Source organism: Benincasa hispida, chromosome 8, assembly GCF_027475165.1.
Source record: "Benincasa hispida cultivar pf3 chromosome 8, pf3_genome.v1.1, whole genome shotgun sequence".
Lineage (NCBI taxonomy): Eukaryota > Viridiplantae > Streptophyta > Magnoliopsida > Cucurbitales > Cucurbitaceae > Benincasa > Benincasa hispida.
In genome coordinates this window covers 23,885,497-23,912,502 of record NC_143485.1, presented here as the reverse complement: position 1 = coordinate 23,912,502, position 27,006 = coordinate 23,885,497, and the positions used below count along the sequence as shown (strand labels likewise).

Sequence of the window (27,006 nt, the reverse complement as noted above, 5' to 3'; positions counted from 1 at the left end):
GTTGGGAGTTTGATGTACGCAATGTTATGTACACGTCCTGACATATGCTTTGCAGTTGGAATCATCAACAGGTTCCAATCCAATCCAGGACACAGTCATTGGACTGCTGTAAAAAACATGCTCAAGTACCTAAGGAGAACGAAGGACTATATGCTTGTGTATAATAAGAATTTGATCCTTACTGGATACACTGATTCTGATTTCTTGACTAACGTAGATTCAAGGAAATCTACTTCAGGATCAAATTTCACTCTCAATGAAGGAGCTATAGTTTAGAGAAACATTAAACAAAGTTGTATCGCTGACTCCACAATGGAAGCAGAATATGTAGTTGCATGTGAAGCCGCTAAAGAAGCAGTATGGCTACACAAATTCTTCGTTGACTTGGAAGTAGTTCCAGATATGCACCTATCCATTACACTGTATTGTGACAATAGTGGTGTTGTTGCCAACTCGAAAGAACCAAGGAGTCAAATGTGGAAAATATATTGAGAGAAATACCATCTCATCAGAGAGATAGTACACCGAGGAGACATGATCGTCACAAAGATAGCCTCTGAAGACAACCTTACTGATCCATTTACGAAGGCCCTCTCGGCTAACGTGTTCAAGGGTCACCTAGTTGGACTAGGACTCCGAGCAACGTAATCTAAGGTAAGTGGGAGAATATCTATGGTATTAGTGATGCCCTAGTTTATGTATTTTTCCTCTATGTTTCTCAACATTGTATTGTATATATTTATTCTCACTGGAGTTTTAGTCCAAGTGGAAGATTGTTTGGAATGTCCTAGAACTCGCAGTTCGTAAATTTTGTGTTAAACATTCTATTTATCAATAAAATATTATTGAGTATTTTATTCAATAAAGTTATTGATATTGCATTCTATTATGAAAATCCAATAAAAAAATCCATGGCTATAGTATGAATACTTTAACTTTATGTGGTGACATAAACAGGATCAAGTTATAGTATATAGCTTAAATGGTCTATAAATATATAAATGAAGTTGGGTATTTCATCTTGATAACACTATTGGATGCGGCTCATTTTGTATACTGATATAAATGATGTGATCCACAAATTATTCATGTAGAGATATGTGAGTGGGGGCATCCTATGCAATGAGTTGGCATAAGACTGGACCTCGAAATAGTCACTTTTCTTTATAATGACTGTTTACTGTTAAAACTGACTATTTCAAACTAAAATGACCTAGGATAACACGATCTTAATCCTGAGCTAACTATGAACTCCTGTTTATTTCGGGATTATCCTTTGATCTACATAGGTGAGAGTAGTCCAATAACACTACTAAATAAGCCTCCCATTTTAAGGATAAGACCGGGTAGATAGTTGGGGACATAGCTATGCAAGATGAAATTCACTTCTATCCGACTTAGGGTTTGCAGATAGGTTGTTCTCTTAAGTGTTGATGCCTAGTCTTGAACAATAGGGCTCTGCCCTCTCTTGGTAGAGAGAGATATGATTTATAATAGGTATTATAAATCAATTGTGCAATAGAGGGTCAATGGGAGCTTAAGGTGCAAGATACATTTACAGTGGTAAAACAGTAATTTTGACCAATTGTAAATATGAACGACCTGTGAAGGATCAACTTACTGATTATGGTCTAAATGGACAAAAATATATCTACAGTGAGAAAAGTGCAACTATCAAACTATAGTGGTGTGCCTTGTAGTTAACGTATGGTAATTAATTCAGTTTAAAGCATTTAACTTATTAATTGCAAATTGTTGGAGCTCATGATATATAGGTCTGTTAGGTCCCTCTACTAGCTCATAAATTGGAATAACAAATCGAGTATTAATTTGATGAATTTTGGAATTAGGATTATGAATTTGAAATGTTCAAATTCAATTTTTAGGGTTTTCAATTTATTGTATTTGATACAATTAAAAAACGTTTAAATTAGTTGAGATTAGATGAAATTGGAGAATCAATTAATATTTAAATTATGACTTAAATATGAAATTGAATTATATTGGTGGAATTTGTATTTTATTAATTTAATACTAAGATATTAAATTAATAAATTTTAATTAAAAGGTTTAATTTAAAAATTGAAATTAGTTTTATTAAATATTAATTTTGAATTAATTATATAAAACTAATTATTAAATAAAATAGTTTTATTTAATTATAAAATCAATTTTAGTTTTAAAATTGAAATTGATTTTAGGGTTAGTGGATTTTTCCAATTTTTTTGGGAAAATCCACTAACCATTTCTTGGGTGGTTTGTCACCCAATTCCACCTCCAAATTGTAATCAGCTCCAAGTAGGAGCTGCCCTCCATGCAAGTCACTCTCCCTGCATGAGAACATGTTATATAACGAGTCTTCATGCATGGATTTAAGATAGATTTTGCTGGAAAATTTGTCTGAAGTGCTGCTGAAACAAAAACCCTCACAAACCCACAAAAATTCCTCTCCAATTCAGCTAGATTTGAGTGTTTCCACCACATATTCCTTCTTGAGCTTTGTAGAGAAGATCTTGGTGGTGGTCTTGTTGAAGTTTCAAGCTCAATCTTGGAGTATTACTACTGAATTCGTGGATTAAGTCTTCAAAGGTAATGTTTGTTTCAAACCCTCTATGAATTTCACTTGAATAACATGTTTAAAACTCAAATTAAGAGTAGTTAGAGTACTTATTGATTCTGATTTATTCTGTTGCATGTTATATTACTCCTTCACAGAGGCTGTGACTAGAGATCATTCCTTAGTCAAGATGAAATTTAGGTCATCAACCACGAAAATAGTTTCAAGTAAAATTTTCCATGTTGTATAATCATCTTTGGTCAACTTTAAAGCGACTAATATTAAAAGAATTGTACTTAACATATTGTTATGGTGGTTCTGGACCTAAAGGTAAAATGTTCTTAAGAAGCTCAACCAATGTTTGAACATCTAGGAAGGTGAAGCCCAATGCAATGCACAAATTTCAATGAAAATACCAAAAGATGATGTGGGAATGAGCCGAAGCCCATTCCAATCGCCTCGACTTTGAGCTACGTGTTTGGTTCGTGGTTGATTCCACTTGTGTCGAATGGTCCAATACAACCTTTAGGATGGCTTGAAGTCCATTCCAAGTGCCTTGGCCTTGACTTGCTCGTTTGGCTCACGGTTGATTCCACTCATGTCAATGAAGGAATAGAATTCCTTGAGGAAGCGTATGAACATCGTGCATTTGACAATCAATTCAGAAAACATGAAATACAAAGAAGAAAATAACATAGATAAACATCCACTTGAGCATTCTACTTAGAGATGAATGAGAGATAATGAGGAACTTACCATTGAGACTCCTCTTCTTGGTGTTTCCTTTCCAAGTCACAAACAATCTCCAACTCCTTGAACCAAAAAATGGTACTTTTTCTAAAGGTTTTTTCTTCTTCAATGTGAAAGATATGGAGAAGAGGAGTTATAACCCCCTTTTTCCGACGCCTAATAACTCCCAAAGGGGAGTTACTATTGATATTATATTTATTAATTTAATATATATATACACAAATAAATTAATAATATTAATTAATTAACAAGTAAATATATAATTTCATGTGAATCATATTTAAATGATATTTCCTCACATAACCTATAATTTTAATATGAATCTTATTCATATTAGTTTTAATCTATAGTATTTATATGAATCGCATTCATATAAACAATCAAATATATTACTCTTATATAGTATTATAAATCATATTAATTTGAATCTTATTTAATATTTAACTCTTTTATTAATTATGAATCTTATTCATAATTAGCTACAAAGTATTAATATACTTTATACTTTATATTAATCACATTAATATAAAACTTCCCTTCAATCATTTGAACAATTCAAATTATTCCAAAATCATTTATTTCTTGTTTTATCCTTAGTGAGCTAGCAAAGGGACTTAATGGACCTATAGATTAGAAGCTCCAATGATACGAGATAACTAATTAAACTCTTTAATTAATTAACCAACAATCATTGACTGTCGATCACTCCACTAAAGGGCGACAGCTGCACTCTTCGCACTGTAGATATATTTCTGTGTCCACGGATAACCAATCAACAGTAAGTCGACCCTTCACGAGTTGCTCATAACTACAGTTGGGCCAAATTACCGTTTTACCTCTGTAGTTACATCTAACTTCTTAAGTATCACTGGTCCCTCTAATGAATAATTAGTTATAGTCCAACTATAAACTAGATTCCTCTCTAGCCAATGAGAAGGTAAGGGCCCTCATTGTTGAAGTCCCGGAATCAGCTCTTAAGGGAGAAATTCATCTTTTTACTCTAAAATCGGGAAGGAGTCAATTTCATCTTGTGTAGCTATGTTTTTAGCTCCCTACGCAGATAAATTCCCAAAATGGTAGGCATACTGAGTTGACGTATCTGACTGCTTTCACCTATACAAATCAAAGGATTGCCCTCATAGACAGAGTTCATAACTCACAGAATTAAAGTCAAGTTACCTATGGTCATCAATTGAAATGTTAATCTCTTCAAGTAACAGTGTTATAAAGAGATTAATCATTTTGCAATCCAGTCATAAACAAACTCTTTGTATAGGATACCCCTACTCACATGTTTTTATATGAACAATTAAGATCAAATTGATTGTAACACTTTACAACAATTGTAACATTTACAAAGTATATCATATTTGTTACTTAAACATGATGCACATGTATGTCAACCACATACATGTTTAAGTTACATAAAATAACATTAAATCTTAGTTTATTAAAATGAGTTAATACACAAATAAAATAACTTTTATTTTATTAACAAAATTTTGTTTATACAAGTTTACAAACTACGAGAACAAAGAGATTTAAGACACTGATCTCAATAGTTGAATGGCTTAATAAAACCCTCAGAATGAGTCAAATCGCATTCAAAGTGCCTCGACCTCGATTAGCCAAAGCTGAGTTGGGTCGTTCAACCCACAGTCAGTTCCTTACGTGCTAGACAGTCCAATAAACCCAAATATTTCTCCTAGATAGATTGAGAAACGCAATCCTAAAAGGATTCGGTTATAATAATCTATAGAAATGCCATGAGGGCTCTATGAAAGGTGAATTTTCTCTAATCACCGTTTAATTTGGTTTTAAGCTTGAACTTCTTCTAACTTAAGTATTGGAGCACATGTGGCAACTACTTGTGTGAAGATATAATTCGATCCTTTTGTTTTGCAGACTAATCTTCTTCTTCGTTCAAATAAATTTATCGTTGTTGCCCACTAAAGGAGAGACTAAACCTTGATAATATTTTAGCATCAACATAAAATAATCATGTTTTAAAACTCTTAGTCAAGGAACACATACATATGCACATGAATTCTTGTGGTCTTTATTATAAAATTTAAATATAGTCTTTTTAGCATGTAATAAATAAATCATTATTTATTTTTATTTTAATTACCATCAACTTTAGAAGCATTTGGACTAAGGAGTTGAGAAATATGGAGTTTGGGAAGTAGGGAATTGTGAACTCCATTCCTTATTTGGCCCAATGAGTGTCACTACTTAAAAATACCAATTTTATACTTATTAGTTCCTTACACTATGGATCCCAAGACTTCACAACTCCATGGAGTTGTGAAGTCTTGGGATGATCCCATAAGAAGTAGAAACTATAACAATTTTTATTTTTCATATTTTCATATATCGTTCTTTTCCTAAACCAAATTATTCTATATTGTACGATATGAAACAAATTTTTTGTTAATAACTATTTGAATAGTTGCAACTATTGGAAGAGAATGATAAGAGAGGATTTCATGAAAAAAATGAAAAAAATTGAGATTTAGATAGTAAGACTAAGATTCATCATTCTCTCATAACTAAATATTTTTTTAAGGTTGTTTCAATCTCCTTAAAATTTATGAAAATGTTTAATACAATATAGTTTTAAAATTTTAAATTATATTTATTTTTGAAAAAAATAAATACGATATATTTAAAATTTTAATTTGAAAACTAATCTTTTTTTTTTGGAATCTAGAAATCTCGATTTCTTAATTGTTTTGAAATTTTTATTCCAATTTTTAAGTGAAAATTCATGATTTTTATGCATACGTTTAGAATTTAAGTCTCCAAACTTTTCTTTTATATAAATCTACTTGATTTACTTTCAAAGTTGTCTCTTTCAAAGGTCTTGTATTTTTTTTTTTTTTAATTTTAGTTATATGATTTTTTTCTTAATTAGGAACCTAATCACACACTATAATTTTGTTCATTTATAAATACATTTCACTCATACGTGAAAGGAAAAACATGTTCAATGTGCAACCACCACTATCCGAATCACATCCCTTGGCATCAATTTCATCAATTGATGCTTATCAAACACATAAACACTTGCGTCCCGCTAGGACCAATTTCACATATTCGACATAAAACTTTAATTTTGAAATATAAAAATGTACTCTTATGAATTAAAATTAGAATGGTCACCTTTATTGTATTTTAAATAGGCATTACACTTGAAAAGGTTCATTTACTCGACAAAGGGTAATATATAATTTTATTAAAAATATAAGGGCAAAATGGGTACCCAAAAATTATCTCCCTTTATATCCCTTCTTATATATACTATTTAGAGGGCTTCATGATGCACATAGTTTAAAATCCTTAGAACATAAATTTTTAAATAAATATATTTTTTGGTTAAATGGTCTTGAGTAAAACTTTAACAACGATATACATTTGAGATTTTTTTTTTATTATAAAACCATGTTGTATCTATTAGAATATTTTTTAGATTTAGAGATTTGATTTTCGTGTGGATTTTTTTCAATTAAAAAAATTAACAATTCGAAACAAAAAAACTAATAATCAACTTTTAAATTTTTTTTATTGACATTTTTTACTTTTTCAATGTATTAACAATAAAAACTAAATTCAAATGAAAGGAGCAAAACATCTGTGAAATATAAATTTAAAATAATATAAATATATATTAGAAAAAATTGTTAAATTATACTTAGGGATGTTTTCAAATATAGGAAGATAAGCTAACTTATTTTCAAGTACTACTGGTAGATTTTTATCAATACCTATTATTGTTTGTCAGTAATATGTTGTTTTTTTTATGCCCTAAAACTCATAGATAAAAAATGTAAATAATTGATCGATAGAGAGTTATCGATGCTATTTAATAAGTGTTATTGATTGCATTGTATTTTGTTTTGTCTTAATAACCTTACATCCAATAAACTAACATTACAGGTTGTCTTATGAGTCTTGAACTATATGTGGAGATATATAGGGATCAATGTTCAAGATACAGCCTAAAGGGTTTATAGTATAGAAATAAGGATGAGTACCTTATCCTAGTGACACTATGGATACGACCCACTTTGTATTTGATACAAACGCAATGATCCAACGCGTTCGGGTAGGTAACATGCGAGTGGGGTATCCTATGCAATGAGTTTGCATAAAACCAGACCCTGAAATAGTAAACACTAGATGTAACTCCGTTGACTAGTTAGGTTCCTATTCCAAAGAAACTCTATTCAAGTCTCGGAGACACCACTTAAAAGGACACTCATCTACTTACTCTGAAAATGGGAATGAGTGAATTCTATTTTGTATTATTATGTTCCCATCCTAAAGAGATTTTTTTTTAAAATTAAATCTTTGGTAGGTTGAAAACAATGTCTTCATCACCTTCTACAAATAAAGATTCTCCAAGACCAATTCCAAGTCCAATCCCAAATCCAACTCCAAATTTAGCCCATGCTTCTCGAATGATGATAAATTGAATGTTGATGAATGTGTTATTCTTGGTGAGGATATTGAGAAGGGATCTTTAAAGAGGAGATTGACATTGGTTGTTTGGAACCATTTTAAGAAACAAAAAATAGATGGAGTAGACATGACAGTTTGCAATTATTGCAAACGAAAATTAGGAGGTGAAAATAAAAATTGAACCAAACATTTGCCTGACCATATTAAGATATGTCATACAAAGGACAAAAGGACATATGACAATCTCTATCGAAGACGATAATCCCTATCAAAGATGATAGAGGCTTTGATGTGCACTCAACATTGGATTGCAACTGAAGTTTTGACAGGTTAGTTTGTTTATTTTGTTTTACCTCTTTTTAGCATTTAATATATTAATAAATATTTTCTTTTATTACAAATATGTGACAATATAAGGTACTAGTACGAGAAAAGAAATGGTTAAACATTTAACAACTTTTTTAAAAGATGCAGGCGTTTCTGATGAAGATGGCGTGATGACTAAGATGTGCTCAAGGATTAACATTATTTTCTTATGATACTTTTTATTTTTTGTGGTCTAGTTTTTTGTTGTTGTGACATTATTTGTTAATTACATTTTAAATGTAGGAATGAATAATACTCACAACTAAGGATGGGATGATGCCAAGATAAGAGAAAGATTTGAATGTGAAGTCATCGGTGAAGAGAGAAAGACGAACAATTTATATATTTTAAATGTAAGACATGTCTTTAATTGACTCCTTATTCAAACTTTATTTAATTTTAAGTTGTAAACTTATTTAATGGATTTGTGAGCTTTTAAATTGTGTTTATTTCATAGATTAGTCTATTATATTTTGTTTATTTTTTGTGGACTAGTCAAATTTTAAGTAAAATCACTTGAATTAAAAAAATGAGGAATCCGATAAACTTATTTAATGGATGTATGAGTTTCTAAATTGTGTTTATTTCATAGATTAGTTACTAAGTTTTGTTTATTTTTTATGGACTAATCAAATTTTAAATAAATTCACTTGAACTAAAAAAAATGGGGAATCCCTGCGGGGAAACGGGGAATGGAGCCATGTGAGGACCCCGTTTCCGGAATCCCCACCCCCATCCTCGCCTTCAAATGGTGGGGACAGGGGCGGGGATGGGGTGAATTTCCCCATGGGGCTGGGGATGGGGGACCCCCTCCCCCTCCGCCCCGCCCCGCCCCGCCTCGGCCCCGGCCCCATTGCCAACCCTAGGCCAGATCCATGGAAATCTATAAATAGAGTCCTACAATCCCCAATTGCAGGGTTCAAAAATTTTACACTCTGAGCCTAGAGAATTCTCCTAATTAGAAGACTCTTGAAGACTGAGCCAGTTGCTCAAGCAGACTTCAACACTCTACAGAGCCTAGAGAATTCTCCATTTCTTAAGTCAAGAGTACACATTTAATTGAGAGAGAATCAGATGATCAAATACTAGAAATCAAACCACATGCGCATCAAATCTACATCAACACAAGTTCAACTCAACATGTTTCTCCTAAAATTTTGTGCAAACAATGATCATTTAAAAATTGTGTGATGTTCATTAGTTAATTACACTATAATTCTAATATGAGAGTTGATATTGCTTGTCTATAGGAGATCGAAATTGCTAACAATAGTAAAGTATTATTAGTTAGATATTTCATGATCAAATTTAGCTTGAGATCTTTGGATGAAAAGTAGTAGCTTTATTTGCACATTGATTGTCAATACAACAATTTGTACTCATCTCCACAATATTATAGCTAGGAAGTGAAAGGGATGACAAGAAAGTTTTCATCCTACTTTTAATGGAGTGCTTTATTGAGAGAATGTTGCTCTATTTCACCATCCTTCTTCACTAAGGTTGTCTTTAGGCTGCCTTTCTGATAATAAGAAACAAAGTTATCACATAAACATAGGGAGTTGAAATTGTTGAGAATTAAAAAAAAAATGAATTACCAATTAAATATGATTATTATTTTAAAAGTTGAAACTATAATAATAAAGATAATAAATGGATAACTCTACCAGAAAAACACTTATCCTTGTTCCAAAAAAAATATATCTAAATAGCAAACTAAATATCATGATGCAAGAAAAAAAAAAGAAAGTTAAAGAAAATAACAAAACATGAAAAAGAAACAAGATAAAGTATAAAAAGAAAGGAAAGATTGTTATAACAATAGGATAATATAAGATTTGAAAAGAAAAAAAAAAGATGGGTATGATTTTGAGATTTAAAATCGGGAGGGGGCAAATCTAATGTAGGATCTGTAAGAGGACAGTTGCAAATATAGACATTAAACCCAAAGTATTAGCACATATAATATAATGTAAAAAAAATTGCAAATATAACCAAATTTAAATAGTCTATCCGAGATAGATCATATTATTGGTAGGAGTCTATTAGTGATAGACTATATCACTGGTAAGAGCCTATCAATGATAGAAGTTTATCACTAATCGTTGATAGACTTGTCTATATTTACAATTTTTTTTAAGTGATGTTATACACTTGATTATTATTCATAAAAATGCTACAAATTGCAATTACTCATCCGTAAAAGTAGTAATTAAATCTTTAAATAGTAAGATCTAATTACATTGAAATTAAAAATGCCGTTTAAGGCATTTTCAGATAAACAAAAAGCAAGTACGTGCAGAGGACCGTTTTACTATAATTTCTAAAACAATCCCATTTATGGAACCTATAGTACAGTCAAACTTTCATTGAATTTTAGCATAGAACCAATTTGAAATGTTTGTTTAAGTGCTTAAAAAATAGTTTCTAATTATAAAAAAATGTCTTTAAACACTTAAATATTAATTATAAATAGACTATTAATATTTTGTTGTAAGTTTTTTTAAATTGAAGTTTATTATAATTAGGACAAATATCAGTTTATACTCTTAAACTTTAGTATTATATTAACTAAAACCATGAACTAATAATTGTATCAATCTAAACTATGAACTTTCATAAGTATATCAATTTATACACAATCCCATTTGAAAAATCCTGGTGTAAAACTTTATTTGGAAAAATGAACTAACAAAGAAATACACCATTGATACTATTCTTTTGAAGTTACAAATTTCCCATTTGGTGGATTGGATGAAGTGTTTAGAACTTGATGTGATTAGAGTAAAACATTTTTCACTACCAATGAGAGTAAAGAAAAAGCCAAAAAGCGCGCATATATATATATATTAACAATGAAAAAAAAAATCAAGCCTCTAATTTGATTAATTTAATTTATCATTAGTTCCATGATAAGAAGGTGAAAAATTATTTCAAATGGTAAAACTGTTGAAAATATTTACAATATATAACAAAATTTTAGAACTATCAATGATAGACGCTGATAGATTTCTATCAGTATCTATAAATATCACTGATAGATATTAATAGAAATTTATCAATGTCTATCAATATCACTGATAGATACTAATAGAAGTTTATCAGTGTCTATCAATATGTATTATTGATAGTTTTAAAATTTTGCTATATTTTATAAATATTTTGGTTTATTTTTCTATATTTAAAAACCATCTCTAAAAAGGTTGTGGGTTATTTGAATAAAACCTAGAAATATAACCATTTTTTTTTTAAAAAAAATAAAGTTGGTGGAGAGAAAGAAATGTGGGATTGTGGTGCAAATGACATCTAGTATGTAAAATATTTCCCAATTGAGAAGGAATCACAATGGCAACTGAATGTTACTAAATAAACCTATATAAAATCTATACACATCTCCCTTATTTGGTAGTAATATCAACCATGTTCATGGGCATTTATTCAACTTGAGATAGAGCCCACATTATTATTATTAAATATTAATAATAAAATAAATGAGCCATCACCAATTTGTTGCCTTCTTAATAGATAATTAATAAATTTAGGTTAAGTATGATTTTGCTATCTATAGTTTGATTTCATTTTATTTTAATCCTTATATTTTTAAATGTCTGAATTTAACTTCTTTATTTTCAAGTTTCAATACATCTTAAAAATAGTCACATGAGTTCATTTTTTTTTAATTTAAAAAAAATATGAAAAGTTTTTTTTTTTTATAAAATTAAGAATTTGGAAATGTTTGAGAGTGATTTTAAAATGATTAAAATCATTTTTTTCTTTTTCAAAATCACTACGAAAAATACTTTTAATGATTCAAAACTAATCTTGATTATGTGAAAATTATATTTAAAATCGTATAATTAAACATTAAATTAATTTTGAAGAATTAAAAACGTACTTTAGAGTGATTTTAAATATGACAAAAACGAATTTAACCATTTCAAAATCAGTCATAAACAAACATTCATATCTATTTTTTTACATGATTTTTTTTTTTATTATTTAACTAACATGGATGAGGAAAAACAAACTTCAAAATGACTAAAATTAAGAATTAATTTTAATAGAAACTGATATAAGATGACTAAAATTTATAGTTAGGAGATGAAAATGGAACTTAAAGCATTTAAGGATTAAAAGAAGAAAACGAAGGATTAAGAAGAGAATGAAGAAACGTCAAGGTTAGAAAAGAACCCTAATGAACCCCAAAGCGGGGGTTTGGCAATTGGCAATTGATAGAGAATTTGCAGAAGAAAAAGGTTAGTTTGGTTGAATTGTTTATGGATCGTCAATATAAATATGCGTAGAAATTCGAATATGATACAGAAAAGTCAAATCTTTTGAGCCTAATCTGCATGCGCCTTTCTTTTAAAAGGAAGAAAGAGAAACGAAGAAATGGAAAAAGAAGAAAAACTTGTATATCCGGATACGCGCATTTCCAATTTGCAAGGTCTTCCTCACTTCAAACTCTCCCAACTTCCAGCTCTTTTCCTCTCTTTTTGTCTCTATCTCTAGCTCTCTCTCAATAATCTTCTCTTTTCTTGTAGTTATTTTCATTGTTTTAACTGGATCATCACATTTCTTCATACCCCATTTCAATTTAATTGCATCAATTTTCAGTTTCGTTTCCATTTTTAAAATACCCACCTCGTCACGATTGTGTTTGGTCGCTTTCTGGGTATAAAATTGGATTTCTATGTGTTCTGGGTATAAGAATATGAAGCTTACTGTTCGTGTAATCGAGGCTCGGAATTTACCAGCAACCGATCTGAATGGTTTGAGTGATCCATACGTCCGGTTGCAGCTGGGTAAGCAGAGGTTCAGAACCAAGGTGGTTAAGAAGACCCTAAATCCAACTTGGGGTGAAGAGTTTAGTTTCCGGGTGGATGATCTTGATGAGGAACTAATTATCTCTGTTTTGGATGAAGATAAGTATTTCAATGATGATTTTGTTGGACAGGTTAAGATACCCATTTCCCGGGCTTTTAATTCTGATAATGGCTCGCTTGGAACTACTTGGCATTCTATTCAACCCAAAAACAAAAAGTCCAAGCAGAAGGTTTGTGGTATGTTGTGTTCTCCTTATAATAGTTTTCATGTATCTTCGTCATTTGGGATTACGTTTACAATTGTTCGTTTTCTTACTTCTGGTGAAAAAGGAAAAAGGGGTTTTGTTACAATTTCTTATTTATAAAGACTTTGAAGTGCAATGCATGATTTAAAGTTATTTTCATGATGTGTGATCCAATTTATGGTTGTGTTGCTGGAGTTTTGATGAAATTCTTCGTGATCAATGTTCATTTTCTTGTCATGAAATGTTGTTGGTTGCTGATAAGGAGTTAAGAATGTGAAGTTGTTTGTTCGAATGTTGGCAGGTGAAATTCTTCTTGCAATATGTTTTTCTCAAACCAATGCATTTGTAGACTTCAATTCCAATGGTCACGTGTCTTACCCAAAGACTTCTAGTGATGAAATAATGGGTTCACCACCAAGGTCTCATAATGGTAAATCTAGCTCTCCATCTCCAGTAAGGCAAAGAGAGAGTTCGCTGAAGGAACATAGATCTTCTCAACAGAAGACCTTTGCTGGTCGTATTGCTCAAATTTTTTATAAAAATGTAGATTCTTCTTCGTCCATTTCTTTTCGAGCTACTGAGTTGTCAGATATATCTGAAATCCCTCCGTCTGAAAATTTGGAAGTCAATTCAGAAGATCAATCCTCTATGGCCACGTTTGAAGAAGCAATAAAAGTATTGGAGTCCAAAGATCAAGAAACTGAAACCCCATCGAATTTTCCAGGAATAATGGTCGATCAATTGTATGCCATTGCACCCTCTGACCTCAATTCTCTACTCTTTTCATCAGATTCAAGTTTTCTACAATCTTTGGCTGACCTTCAGGGAACTACAGAACTGCAACTTGGAAAGTGGAAATTTGACAATGGTGGTGAAAGCTTAAATAGAACAGTATCATATCTTAAGGCTCCAACAAAACTAATCAAAGCTGTCAAAGCATTTGAGGAACAAACGTACCTAAAAGCTGATGGAAATGTTTATGCAGTTCTATCTATTGTAAGCACTCCAGATGTAATGTATGGGAACACATTCAAAGTAGAGATACTTTACTGCATAACACCAGGTCCTGAGCTTCCGTCAGAAGAGAAATCTTCACGACTGGTAATTTCATGGCGAATGAATTTTCTGCAGAGCACTATGATGAAAGGAATGATTGAGAATGGAGCCAGGCAAGGTATAAAGGACAATTTTGACCAGTATGCTAGTTTGTTATCTCAGACTGTTCCTCCAGTTGATCAAAAGACTATTGGATCAAATAAGGAACAGGCTTTGGCATCGTTGGAGGCACCGCCACCGCAGTCGACCTTTAAACTTGCTGTACAATATTTTGCTAATTGTACTGTTCTGTTCACTACTTTTATGGCTTTGTACGTGCTCGTACACATTTGGCTGGCCGCACCTAGCGCAATTCAGGGCCTTGAATTTGTAGGGCTTGACCTACCTGATTCAATAGGTGAATTCATTGTGTGTGGTGTCCTAGTTCTGCAGGGCGAACGTGTTTTGGGGCTGATTTCACGCTTCATGCGAGCCAGACTGCAAAACGGTAATTTCAGTATAATACATGCAGTCAGTTTGTTACTACAAGCTCTATCTGATTGCAGTGCCTCTCTTTATAACAGGGAGTGATCATGGAGTCAAAGCACAGGGAGATGGATGGTTGCTTACTGTTGCTCTGATTGAAGGGTGTAGTTTAGCAGCAGTTGATTCAAGTGGGTTATCTGACCCATATGTGGTGTTTACATGTAATGGGAAAACTAAAAACAGCTCAATCAAGTTCCAAAAATCTGATCCTCAGTGGAATGGTATTTTTCTTTTATGTTTGATACCTATTAGTTGTTACCTAGGTCTCCAAAAAGCATGAAAATCTATTTTTGATGTAGAAACTTAGTCTTAAATTTATACTTGATACAAACTAATGTTCTTACGGAGACCTTGTTTTTCTTTCAGAAATTTTTGAATTTGATGCAATGAATGAACCTCCTTCTGTGTTGGGTGTTGAAGTTTATGATTTTGATGGGCCTTTTGATGAGGCTACATCTTTGGGGTATGCTGAGATTAATTTCCTCAGGACCAGTATATCAGATTTGGCTGACATATGGGTACCCCTTCAGGGGAAGTTGGCTCAAACATGCCAATCAAAATTGCATTTGAGAATTTTCTTGGATAATACAAGAGGCAGCAATGTAAATATTGCTAAAGAGTATTTAAGTAAAATGGAAAAAGAGGTTGGGAAAAAGGTACATGGCCTAGAATCCTACTTTATAATTTAAGTTTTTGTCTGTATATCTCTCACTCCATTCATATACTAACAGCTTTAGTTAAAATGAATTGTAGATCAATCTGCGTTCTCCTCAGTCAAATTCAGCCTTTCAGAAACTATTTGGGCTTCCAGCTGAAGAATTTCTTATTAATGACTTTACCTGTCATTTGAAGCGAAAGATGCCGATTCAGGTGCTTTAGTGATTTTATAGTTAATTGAATTTCATGTTATTGCATACTTTTTTCATCCGGCAATTAAAATTATACATCATGATTTTCATCTAATTATTAGTTGCTGTGTCCAGGGGCGCATCTTTCTGTCAGCTAGAGTCATAGGTTTCCATGCAAATATATTTGGGCACAAGACCAAATTCTTTTTCTTGTGGGAAGACATTGAGGATATTCAAGTTGCTCCTCCTACTCTTTCATCAATGGCCAGTCCAATTATTGTTATAACTCTCCGAGCAGGTAGAGGCTTGGATGCAAGGAGTGGTGCAAAGACACTAGATGAGGAAGGCAGGCTGAAGTTCCATTTCCATTCCTTTGTATCGTTTGGTGTAGCACATAGGTAATTTCATACTCTCTTGCTAGTTCAGTGCATTTGATTTTTTACTCGTGATTTTTTTGTCTATTATTTTCTTTTGGTACTTGTATTTGCATAGCTGTTCCTCATTTTCTGGCTTCAAATGGGACTATTTGCTCTCTTCTTCTAGGAATACGTAATTGGATTCTTTTGCAGATTTTTTTCCGCCTTAGCTTATGGATCTTGGATGCGTTTGGAGCCTTGAGATCGCTTGTGGGGGCTTTTATTGGATGCACCTCTCATAGCTTGAGTTTGGTGGAGAATATAGGAGTTTATATTGAAATGAGGGGAAAACATTGTGGATTATTACTTCAAAGATCAATGTTCAAGTTGATGGGAAGTGTTTTGTTGCTCAAATATTTTCCTCTAGAGATCAAAAGCTTTGGACTTTGAGGGATGTCGTAGAATAATGATAATTTGGTAATTTTGGCTCTGAGTTTATTGACTTTAGTAGTTGTTAGTTTGTTATGTTAGATTATTCAATTTGTTTTAGTAGTCGTCCATTTGTTTGTTTAGTGGTTTAAGGATTGGTTGTTTTGCTTGGTTAATAATAATTGGTGAGGGAGTTTATAAGTATATGGGTATCTCTTGAACACTTGGATAATTGGATAAAGAATTTATTTAGTGTTAAAAATAAGGGTCTTTGTTGATAGTTTATAGCCTCGAGGGTATTTTAGTATTTTACTTTACTCTAGGTTTATTTCTTTTTATGTATTAGGGCTTGCTAGAGCCTATAAATATGGCTTCTCTTGTAACTCTCATTTTATGTTAAAATAATTAAAAGAGGCTCTCTATCGTAGTTTTTCTCCCTGTTCTAGGGTTTTCCACATAAATTTAGTGTTCTCTATTTTCTATCTTTTAATATGGTATCAGAGCGTGGTGATGAAACCCTAGCCGCCATCGGCGAAAACCAACCGGTGCAAGATAACCTTAGTCTTGCACCAGCCCCGCTTCTGCCACAGCTGTCGATGGGGCCTTCGACCACTACCGCTATTGCCGACACCGCCGCTGCTACTGCCGTCCAAGCTGCCGTCGATCGGTATCTACAGTCCTTGCATATCCATCCAGTTCTAGTGCTGCCGCAACCCTTAGATGGAAACCCTAGCACCGCCGCCCTTTTCACGATGCCGCTGGCGTTCCTCCCTTGTTATTGAGTGCCGTTGCTATCTATTCCTCCAACCTTGCTATCGGTAGCCAAAACATACACCTTGAAGCCGAGATTGGTGAGTCGTCTACCTACCACAGAGGTAAATCCCCTGTTGCGGCAACAAGTCCTTCGCAGTCGCCGGGAATCCACGATTCCTTTCCCTTCCAGCCACAAGCAACCTACCTGCAGCCGTCGGGTGTCTCAATCCTACTATGAAATGTGGATTGAGACTCCCACGAAGTGGACAAGACAAGAAGCAAGCACGATGACATCTAAAAGGGTGTCATCCATTAGGCCAAAGAAAAGGGCAAGAGAAGTAAAGTGCCATGATGCAATCGAGGAGGACAATGCATCATCCAACACACAAAGAAGAGTGAACAAACATGTCAGGTTGAACATCAACTAAGAAGACAAGCACCGGTATCATTGGTGGTGTTAGTGACAAGCTTCGTGGGGGCCTGACGGGGTCTCGGGCCATGACCTTGAAAGTCAAGGTCTCGTTGTGAGTTTGGGCGAGTGGCTCTAGAGTTAGATGCGTATTGAGGAAATATGCAAGCACGTCGAATTTCATGTTAATCAGAGTTCAAACGAAAGCTCTATGCTGGCAAGTGACCGTTTGCCATAATCCATATGCATGAGTGGCAAATAAGAAAATGTTCAGAATTCACTATAGTGGAGAGGCATGGTGTTGGCTCTCCACCACCCCTGGTCCTTGGTGCCTAAGTGAGCTACCACATGACACACGAGTGTGTCATGGTGTGGGCGAGTGTCACGGGATGAGTGTTTGGACGACTTCCTATGAGGAGGATTAACTCAAGGATAGTGTCGGGTAGCACGGGTGTGCCGACATTGCACCTTCTCGGGAAGAGTGGAGGTTGGTATATATGCTCGAGTTTCGGCACGGTATCCTCAAACGACACGGTATGGTCGCAAGTGTCGTCATGCCTTGATGATGTTCGTATTGATGGTTGTCCCGTGGGTTCCGGTAGATGTGAATGACCTGAGAGTTGGTTCTCGATAGACGTGTCCATAGGCAAAATGAAGTTTTATGTCATTCTAAGGTTTCAGATGGCATCGTTGAATACCGGTGGGCACCCGGTGAGCGTTGGAAAGTTAGTCTCCACTTGGCTAGAGGCAAGACTCATCTCGGTTGGCAGGATGCTTATAGTGAGTTAGATAAAGTAGTACTGACCCTATGATGGGCCAGGACTCGTGCTGGTAAGGTCCCGACTCGATATGAGGAATGGGATGACTGAGTGGTCGAGAACTAAGGTGAAGGAGAGAAGCTGGAATGTACGAAGGGGCGATGTACATTGTTGAGTTAAGCTAAGTTGTAAGCGTCAAGTTGAGAACATATGATGAAGACAGTCACTGGCAAGCGAAAGAATGCTCACAGGTACGACTAGTTGTTCGGATGTTCGATGCGAATCGTGAGACAAATATTACGTAAGCTCGGCTGAGGATGAAAGAAGGGCCTGAAGGTCCGACAGAGTAAGATAACTTGAGAAAAGAATGTATTGGCTAGGATTAGCCTCTAGGCTGGCCATGTTCGAGGAAAAGATCATGGCTCTGCATGGTTGAAGAAGTATATGACCATGACACCGGGCCTTCCTCATCATGCGTCACCTAGTTATAAACATCAAGGTTTGATTGGTTTATCTCTGGTAATGGTTCAACAATAGTTGGCTAATTTTCAGGCAAGTTTTCAGCAACAAATTGTTGTTTTTGGGGCAGGCATAGGTGCTTCTACAAACTTAAATTTCAGTACAGTGAATTCTGACATTCCTTCCAGTTTATCGATGTATCCAGAGAATTCAGTAACCTCTTTCCCTGCTTTAACTACTACAAACTATTTGTCTGGATCTATGGGAAATTCTTCAGGGTTAATTGCAGGAGAAAAGTTGACTGGTTAGAATTATCTCTTTGTCTCAGTCCATTAAAATGACTCTTGAGGGACGTCACAAATTTGGGTATCTAATTGGTGAGATACCAAATCCTAGGCCAGGGGATCCTCAGGAGCGCATTTGGAAAGGAGAAGGCTCCCTGCTTCGATCATTGCTGATTAATAGTATGGAACCTCAGATAGGGAAATCATTGTTGTATGCTGCGACTGCTCGAGATATCTAGGATGCAGCTTAGAAATTATATTCTAAGAGACAGAATGCGTCTCATCTTTACACTCTGCGTAAACAGGCTCACGAGTACAAACAAGGGACGATGGATGTCACTTCATACTTTAACAAATTGTCCCTAATCTGGCAGGAGATGGACCTATGTCGTGAAATTATTTGGGATTGTCCTTGAGGAAGTTGATTGTATTTATGATTCCTAGCTGGTTTTAGCTCCAAGTTCGATATAGTGCGAGGTCGTATACTAGGACAGAGGCCTATACATTCTCTTATGTGCTCTAGGGTTCGTCTAAAGGAAGACAAAGTCTATGCTATGAACATCACGACTATATCTGCTGCTTTCAATGTGAAATTATCTGGTTCTGATAGTGACAAGCAAAATGGGAAATAGATCCTGGTGTGTGAACATTGTTAGAAATCCTGTCATACGAAAAATTACTATTGGAAGTTACATGGTAGACCATCAAATGGTAGAAGACGTCCTCCAAATGATAAGCTCAATCTTGGTTGGGCTCCTATGAGTGAATCTGTGAGTGCCTCTTAGTCACAATCTCAGGTGAATTGCCAAAGTGACCCTGGTGTCTCTTCTCTTGGGGACGTTGCTTAATCAGGTACCTCTCAATCCTTAAGTCTCTTCAGCATAAATGGTAAGAAACCATGGATACTTGATTCAGGGGCTACAGATCATTTGATTAGATCTTCTTATAATTTTCTATCATATCTTCCGAGTGCTGGTAATGAAAAGATTCGGATTGTAGATGGGTCCTTTGCTCCTATTCCGGGCAAGGGTCATATTTCTCCTTTTGATGGTTTAACTTTACATAATGTGCTGCATGTACCCAGAATATCTTACAATTTACTATCTATTAGTAAGATAACTAGAGATCTGAATTGTCGAGTTGCCTTCTCATCAGATAATGTTTTCTTTCAAGACTTGAGCTCGGGGAAGATGATTCACACTGCCCGGTACAATAGGGGACTCTATTTCCTTGATGATGATTCCTCCTTTAGAAACTGTTATAGGACTAGTTTGTTGTCTTCTTATTTTTCAACTTGAGAAAAAGATTGTATGTTGTGGCATTTTCGCCTTGATCATCCAAATTTTCAATATATGAAATATTTATTTCCTCATTTATTCAATAAAGTTGATGTCTCTTTGTCTTTTGATGTGAGCATTCGTGCAAAACAGCATAGGGTCACCTTTCCGTCTCAACCTTATAAACCTTCTCAACCCTTCACCCTTATTCATAATGATGTTCGGGGTCCCTCAAGTATTACCACCTCGTCGGAGAAACGTTGGTTTGTGACCTTTATTGATGATCATACCCGTCTTACATGGATTTTTCTCCTCACTGATAAATTTGAGGTTTCATCGATATTTCAACAATTTTACACTACTGTTGAGACTCAGTTCAACACCAAAATTGCTATTTTTTGTAGTGATAATAGTCGTGAGTTCCTTAATCATACCCTTAGTGATTTTCTGTCCTCTAAAGGAATTGTCTACCAAAGCTCGTGTCATCTAGAAAAAGGCCCTATTAGTTAAGCTCTTTCGTAAAAGCACCATTGGGCGGTGGTTTCTCTCTTTTTCTCTTTCACCTCGAACAAAAAATCGATCTCGCCATCAGCTCGACTAAGAGTTCCGAATCGAAAAAGTCAACTGAACGTCGACTTGATGATGCAAATTCGAGGGGAACCGAGTGCCGAAAAAAACTGGTTTAGGTAAATATCTAATGCGAAAATCTGACCTGATGCAACGACTGGAGTCTTTCTTAGTGCAATACTTTCAACTACCCTTAAAGCGGCTTTTCTGGTAGCTAATTGAAGATTGAGACAATCTGAGCATCTGGCGAATCCAATCCGTACAACCGGTAGTTGACAAGAGACCTTATTTTCCGAAGGTAGCTGAAATCTGCCTTTTTTCCAAAAGTCGATAGTTGCTTTTACAGAACTCTGAGAGTCACATCTGCCACCTTGCTGGCCCATGAAGGCTGGCTTTTCAAAGAGATACTTCAGCGGGTCCATCCTTGCAATCAGGCCCTATAGCTTAAGGTGGATCGGATCCTACATACTTGTCACACAGACAGACGCAAAATTGGAAAACAAATCATCAACTTCAACTGCTTCATGCCCCGGATCACGGGTATTCTTATTGTAGTTATAGACCCCTACGCTTGGCAAAGCACTACGGCAATGGCGCTAAACCTGCACTCTCATTCATCTCCTGTGAACGAAGTGGATTTTTTCAACAGAATGGGGTGGCTGAAAGGAAAAATCGTCACCTCCTCGAGGTTGCACGGTCTCTCATGCTATGTCTACTTCATTTTTATCTTACTTATGGGAGGATGCAGTTCTGACTGCAACTCATATTAATATTCGAATGTCTTCCTGTGTCCTCCAACTCCAAACCTCCATTGAATGCCTCAAGGAGTCATACCCTACCACGCAGCTTATTCTTGATGTCCCTCTCTGAGTTTTTGGGTGCACTGCCTTTGTCCATAGTCATGGCCCTAACCAAACTAAATTTTTACCCCTTGTGCTCAAAAACGTTTCTTTGTTGGGTATCCCCTTCACCAGCGAGGTTATAAATGTTTCTACCCTTCTTCCCAAAAATACTTCATCTCTATGATTGTAACGTTCCTTGAGGATCAACCTTTCTTCCCTATTAGTCATCTTCAGGGAGAGAGTACTAGTGAAGAGACTAATTGGTCCACATCTTCAGTCCCATCTTCAGTCCCTACTGACCTTCTTGAACTCCTTTCTGAACCCATCCTAAGTGTCCACACTGTTCTACCCATTAAACAAGTCCCTTGGATAACTTATTACAGGAAGAATCTCAGAAAGGAAATGGTGTCCCTTACTGCTCCGTTGGCTTCGGTCCATGAATCTAAACCAACACAAGCTCAAGGTACTATTGGCCCTGATAATACTAACTTGTGTGTTGAGGATGATATTGTTGATTTGGCTGAGAATGACAAGGTTGATATGTTAGTTCCAGAGAATATTAAGGTTGCAAGCAGTGATGAGACTTCGACAGAAATACAAGAGGGTGAGACTCTTCCTTAGGCTGAAAAATATAATCAAAATCCTATTACAGATGAGGATTCAGACAAACCAGGAGATTATGATCTCTCTCTTGACATGTCCATTGCATTGAGAAAGGGCACCAGATCCTACACCAAGTACACCATATATAGTTTTATGTTTTATAATAATCTGTCTTCTGAGTTTAGGGCGTTCATTGCTAGCCTTGATACAACAATAATACCGAAAAACATACATATGGCTATGGAAATTCCTGAGTGGATGACTACCGTCATGGAAGAAATGAGAGCTCTTGAAAAGATAATACGTGGGACCTTGTAGCTCTTCTTAAAAGGCATAAAACAGTTGGGTGCAAGTGGATGTTCACTCTGAAGTATAAATCAGATGGAACTTTAGATAGGTACAAGGTCACACTTGTAGCAAAAGGGTTTACTCAAATTTATAGGATAGATTATTCTGAGACTTTCTCTCCTGTAGCGAAGTTAAACACGGTTTGGGTCCTTCTTTCTGTTGCAGTTAATAAAGACTGGCCTCTCCATCAACTTGATGTAAAAAATGCATTTTTGAATGGTGAATTAGAAGAAGAGGTTTATATGAGCCTCCTTCCCCCAGGTTTTGAAGCTCAGTTTGATCATCGGGTTTGTAAACTTAGGAAGTCTTTGTATGGTTTGAAAGAGTCCCCGAGAGCGTGGTTCGACAGGTTTACTAACTTTGTTAAGCCCCAAGGTTTCACTCAGGGACACTCTGATCACACGTTGTTTATAAAAAGGTCAGTATCTGGGAAAATTATTGTTCTAATTGTGTATATAGATGATATTGTCTTGTCAAGAGATGATACTGTTGAGATCAACAGACTAAAAAAGAAAACCGCTGACAAGTTTGAGATCAAAGATCTAGAGGATCTAAAGTATTTCCTTGGAATAGAGGTGGCAAGATCAAGGGAAGGGATCTCTGTCTCACAACGGAAATACACTCTTGACTTGTTAAAAGAAACAGGTATGACCAGATGTAGACTTGCTGACACTCCTATTGAATTCAATGCGAAACTGGGAAATTATATTGACAAAGTTCCTGTTGATAAAGAGAGGTATCAGCGTCTAGTAGGAAAACTGATTTACTTGTCTCACACTAAACCAGATATTTCCTATGCTGTCAGTGTTAGTCAGTTTATGCAGGCACCATACGAAGAACATATGGAAGTTGTGAATCGGATTCTGAGATATTTGAAAAGTTCTCTAGGTAAAGTTCTGATGTTCGGGAAAACTGACAGGAAATTCATTGAGGCTTATACCGATTCTGATTGGTCAGGATCAGTTATTGACAAAAAGTCTTTGTGTGAGGTAACCTAGTTACTTGGAGTAGTAAGAGAAGCAAAGTGTTGTTGCTAGAAGAAGTGCTGAAGCTGAATACAAAGCTATGAGTTCGAGAATCTGTGAAGAAATCTGGTTGAAGAAAGTTCTGCCTGATCTTCACTAAAATTGTGTTTTACCTATGAACCTTTATTGTGATAATAAAGTGGCTATAAGCATAGCCAATAATCCTGTACAACATGATAGAATGGAACATGTGGAGATTTATAGACACTTTATAAAAGAGAAACTAGACAATGGCAGTATCTGTATTCCGTATATTCCATCTAGTTAACAAGTTGCTGATGTTCTCACCAAAGCATTACTCAGACAACGTTTTGACTCATGTGTTAGCAAGTTGGGTCTGATTAACATCTATGCCCCAACTTGAGGGGGTGTGTTAGAAATAAGGGGCTTTGTTGATAGTTTATAACCCCGAGGGTATTTTAGTATTTTACTTCACCCAGGTTTATTTCCTTTTTTGTATTAGGGCTTGCTAGAGCCTATAAATATGACTTCTCTTGTAACTTTCATTTTATATTAAAATAATTAAAAGAGACTCTCTATCGTGGTTTTTTATCCTTGTTCTAGGGGTTTCCACGTTAACTTAGTGTTATCTATTTCCTATCTTTTAACCTTTAGTAATATTGAGATTTAGATGCTTAGTTACTAGATTGTATCAATTTGGTCTCTGAGAATGTTCTAAAATCAACCTCCAACCGCATATTCTCTTGTTTAAGCTTCATAACCCGTATGCTTATATTTCAAAGGATGGTCGGCTTACTTTGTCTAGTTCAGAAATCCTTAAAGAGGTAGAAATAGGTGCGGATCAAACTAGAGTAAGACAGCCACCTTCTGAAAGATTGACATTTTTTTTAGTTTTCTAGGGTTACCTGAGCATTCCCATATAGGTTAGAGGCCACTATCCATCACTTTACTGGAGTTTGGTTGCCTGATTTTCTCTCTCCTGCTAGCTAATGTTGGATCCAGTATCACAGACCACAGTTTTCTGCTAGTTAATTTTCTCCCTGAAGCCAGCTCAAGCATCTGAAGGATATCGAAGAGGTTTCCAGCTCGTGTGTGCTATAAGAATATAAAATAGTCGTCTACACCGTTTCTGCCAATTTGGAAACCTGGTAAACATTTAGCCATCGTCCCATGCTTCAAATAGGCTTGAGATGTGAGCTAGCTAGAATGAAAAAAGTGAAGAGTGGATCACTTGCCTTGGCCCTGGATGTTATTCTAACTTCAATTTTTCTTTATGATGATCAAAGCTAACCTTAGCGTTCCTACATATGCAGCTCTTCGTCTGAGAAATTCACTTTTCTTTTATTTTCTTTCTTCCATAGAATCTCATGATGGAGAATCCCATTACATTATCACAGGCTTCACCAAATCTATTTTAACAACCACTGCTCCATTTTGCTTAGTTTATAATCAACTATCTGGTTAACCATTAGAATTGAGCCCAGAAGTTGTATATTCCTCATGAAGACAAACTGATTATGGCAAATGATGAAAGAAATTGTGCCTAATTTGCTCTCAAGTATTTTCACATCCTAGATAAGACTGATAGGGTCTTCCCACAAGTGAATATTCGTATTGTTTACGACCTTAAATTTTAGGGAAGCATTCTTCGTATTCTTGCATTTAAAAAAAAAAAAGTTCCAATAACTTCTACTACTGATTCCTTTGCTAAAAAAAAAAAATTAATTCTGAAATTATTTATAGGACTATCATGGCTCTATGGAAGGCTAGATCTTTGAGTCCGGAGCAAAAAGTGCGAATAGTTGAAGAAGAATCTGAAGCTAAATGCTGCTTACAAACTGAAGAGAGCGGATCATTTTTGGGTCCCAGTGAAGTCAGTATGACTGAGGTTCTCTCATCCACTCTTTCTGTTCCTGTAAGCTCTCTTTCCACACTCTCTGTTAATTATGTGCACATGAACTTGCGAGTTGCTTATTGTTAATCGTTATTTTATTATGAATTTTATGTTACATTATTTCTGCTGGTGCTTCCAGACCAACTTTGCTATGGAGCTATTCAATGGGGCTGAGTTAGAGCGCAAAGTTATGGAGAAAGCTGGTTGTCTTAATTATTCATTTACTCCATGGGAATCAGAGAAGGAGAATGTTTATGAAAGGCAAATATATTATATCTTTGACAAGCGTATCTCCCACTACAGAGTGGAAGTGACAAGTACACAACAAAGACACTCACTTCCCAATAAAAATGGTTGGCTCGTTGAAGAGGTCTTGACACTTCATGGAGTTCCCCTTGGCGACTATTTCAATGTATGAATATTGAGCAATTATGTTTTTACTTGACTTAAATGTAGTCTCAATACACAGGTCCGAGGGATCTTGCCTTGCCTGTCTGGTTGAAAAGCTTTTGCGCTCATTGATTAGTTTAAATGCTTCTTCCCTTGCAGGTTCACCTTAGATATCAAATTGAGGATCTACCTTCTAAGTTGAAGGGATGTAGCGTAGTAGTATCCTTTGGAATGGCCTGGCAGAAAAGCACCAAGCATCAGAAAAGGATGACAAAGAACATCCTAAAAAATCTACAAGATCGTTTGAAAGTGACTTTTGGACTCGTTGAGAATGAATCTGCAACAAGATAGTGCTGGATGTAATGTATTGCTATCTATACATGTACGATTTATACATGCGTAGGGGAGCTGGTGCGTCGATGACGGGTTTGATATTCTGCTATTTTCCGCAAACATCTAGCTGATTCAAGCTTGATTGGCAAACGCGACTGTATCATTGTCTTGTTTTGTATTGAAAGCTATAATTTGCTTGCCTCCATACTTTTGCTTGTTCAGAAGGGTGGAAAAATGATTGAACAGAGTTTGAGGTGAAAGCTTAAAGTTTGATGGAATGGAGCTTGATTTGACCTTTGGAAACCTGGTTTTCGATCTCGATAAGCTTGAAGTGAAGTTGGTGCTACGTCTGCATAGAGTTGCTTCCTTGAAATTCAGAAGCCGCTCTCCATGGGAGAATTAGATAGGTAATTCAGATGAATTAATAGTCCAGTCATGGGCAAAGTCACATTCTTTGTTCAGTATAGTTTATACTCATAGGAGGTTCATTAGTTTATATGTATAGGTCGTTTGTAAATTCATTGCTAGGCAGGACCTACTAGCAGATGTCCAAATCATCATGTAGAAAAGTCTCGCGTTCATTTGACGGTGCGTGACTCGTGAGACAGAATGCTGGTCCGATTTGTATAAACTAAACTATGTGACCTAACCATATAATATTAGTTCCATTTTTTGATTCATAAA

At 35.2% G+C, this 27,006-nt stretch overlaps 1 protein-coding gene across 4 annotated transcripts; it reads left to right on the top strand.

Annotated features, from left to right (window-relative positions):
• Positions 1-12,237: 12,237 nt before the first annotated feature.
• On the top strand, positions 12,238-27,006 carry LOC120083389 (C2 calcium/lipid-binding and GRAM domain containing protein). Of its 4 annotated transcripts, none has more exons than XM_039039135.2 (11): positions 12,238-12,390; positions 12,507-12,581; positions 13,092-13,197; positions 13,507-14,748; positions 14,825-15,007; positions 15,153-15,442; positions 15,540-15,656; positions 15,770-16,032; positions 25,449-25,620; positions 25,739-26,011; positions 26,149-27,006. In XM_039039135.2, the coding sequence occupies exons 4-11, from the start codon at positions 13,608-13,610 to the stop codon at positions 26,338-26,340; spliced, it is 2,631 nt and encodes an 876-aa protein (XP_038895063.1). In that variant the 5' UTR covers positions 12,238-12,390; positions 12,507-12,581; positions 13,092-13,197; positions 13,507-13,607; the 3' UTR covers positions 26,341-27,006. The 4 variants fall into 4 exon arrangements, with proteins under 4 accessions (XP_038895063.1, XP_038895064.1, XP_038895062.1 ...); XM_039039136.2 differs by having other exon boundaries at positions 12,257-12,390; positions 13,092-13,190; XM_039039134.2 differs by lacking the exon at positions 12,238-12,390 and having other exon boundaries at positions 12,534-13,197.

Bases quoted from the DNA above. Each gene is read 5' to 3' on its own strand.
- LOC120083389 (XM_039039134.2), top strand. From the start codon at position 12,828: ATGTGTTCTGGGTATAAGAATATGAAGCTTACTGTTCGTGTAATCGAG. The intron at 15,443-15,539 runs GTACATGGCCTA...AATGAATTGTAG, and splicing joins AAAAAGAGGTTGGGAAAAAG to ATCAATCTGCGTTCTCCTCA. The intron at 26,012-26,148 runs GTATGAATATTG...CTTCCCTTGCAG, and splicing joins CCCTTGGCGACTATTTCAAT to GTTCACCTTAGATATCAAAT.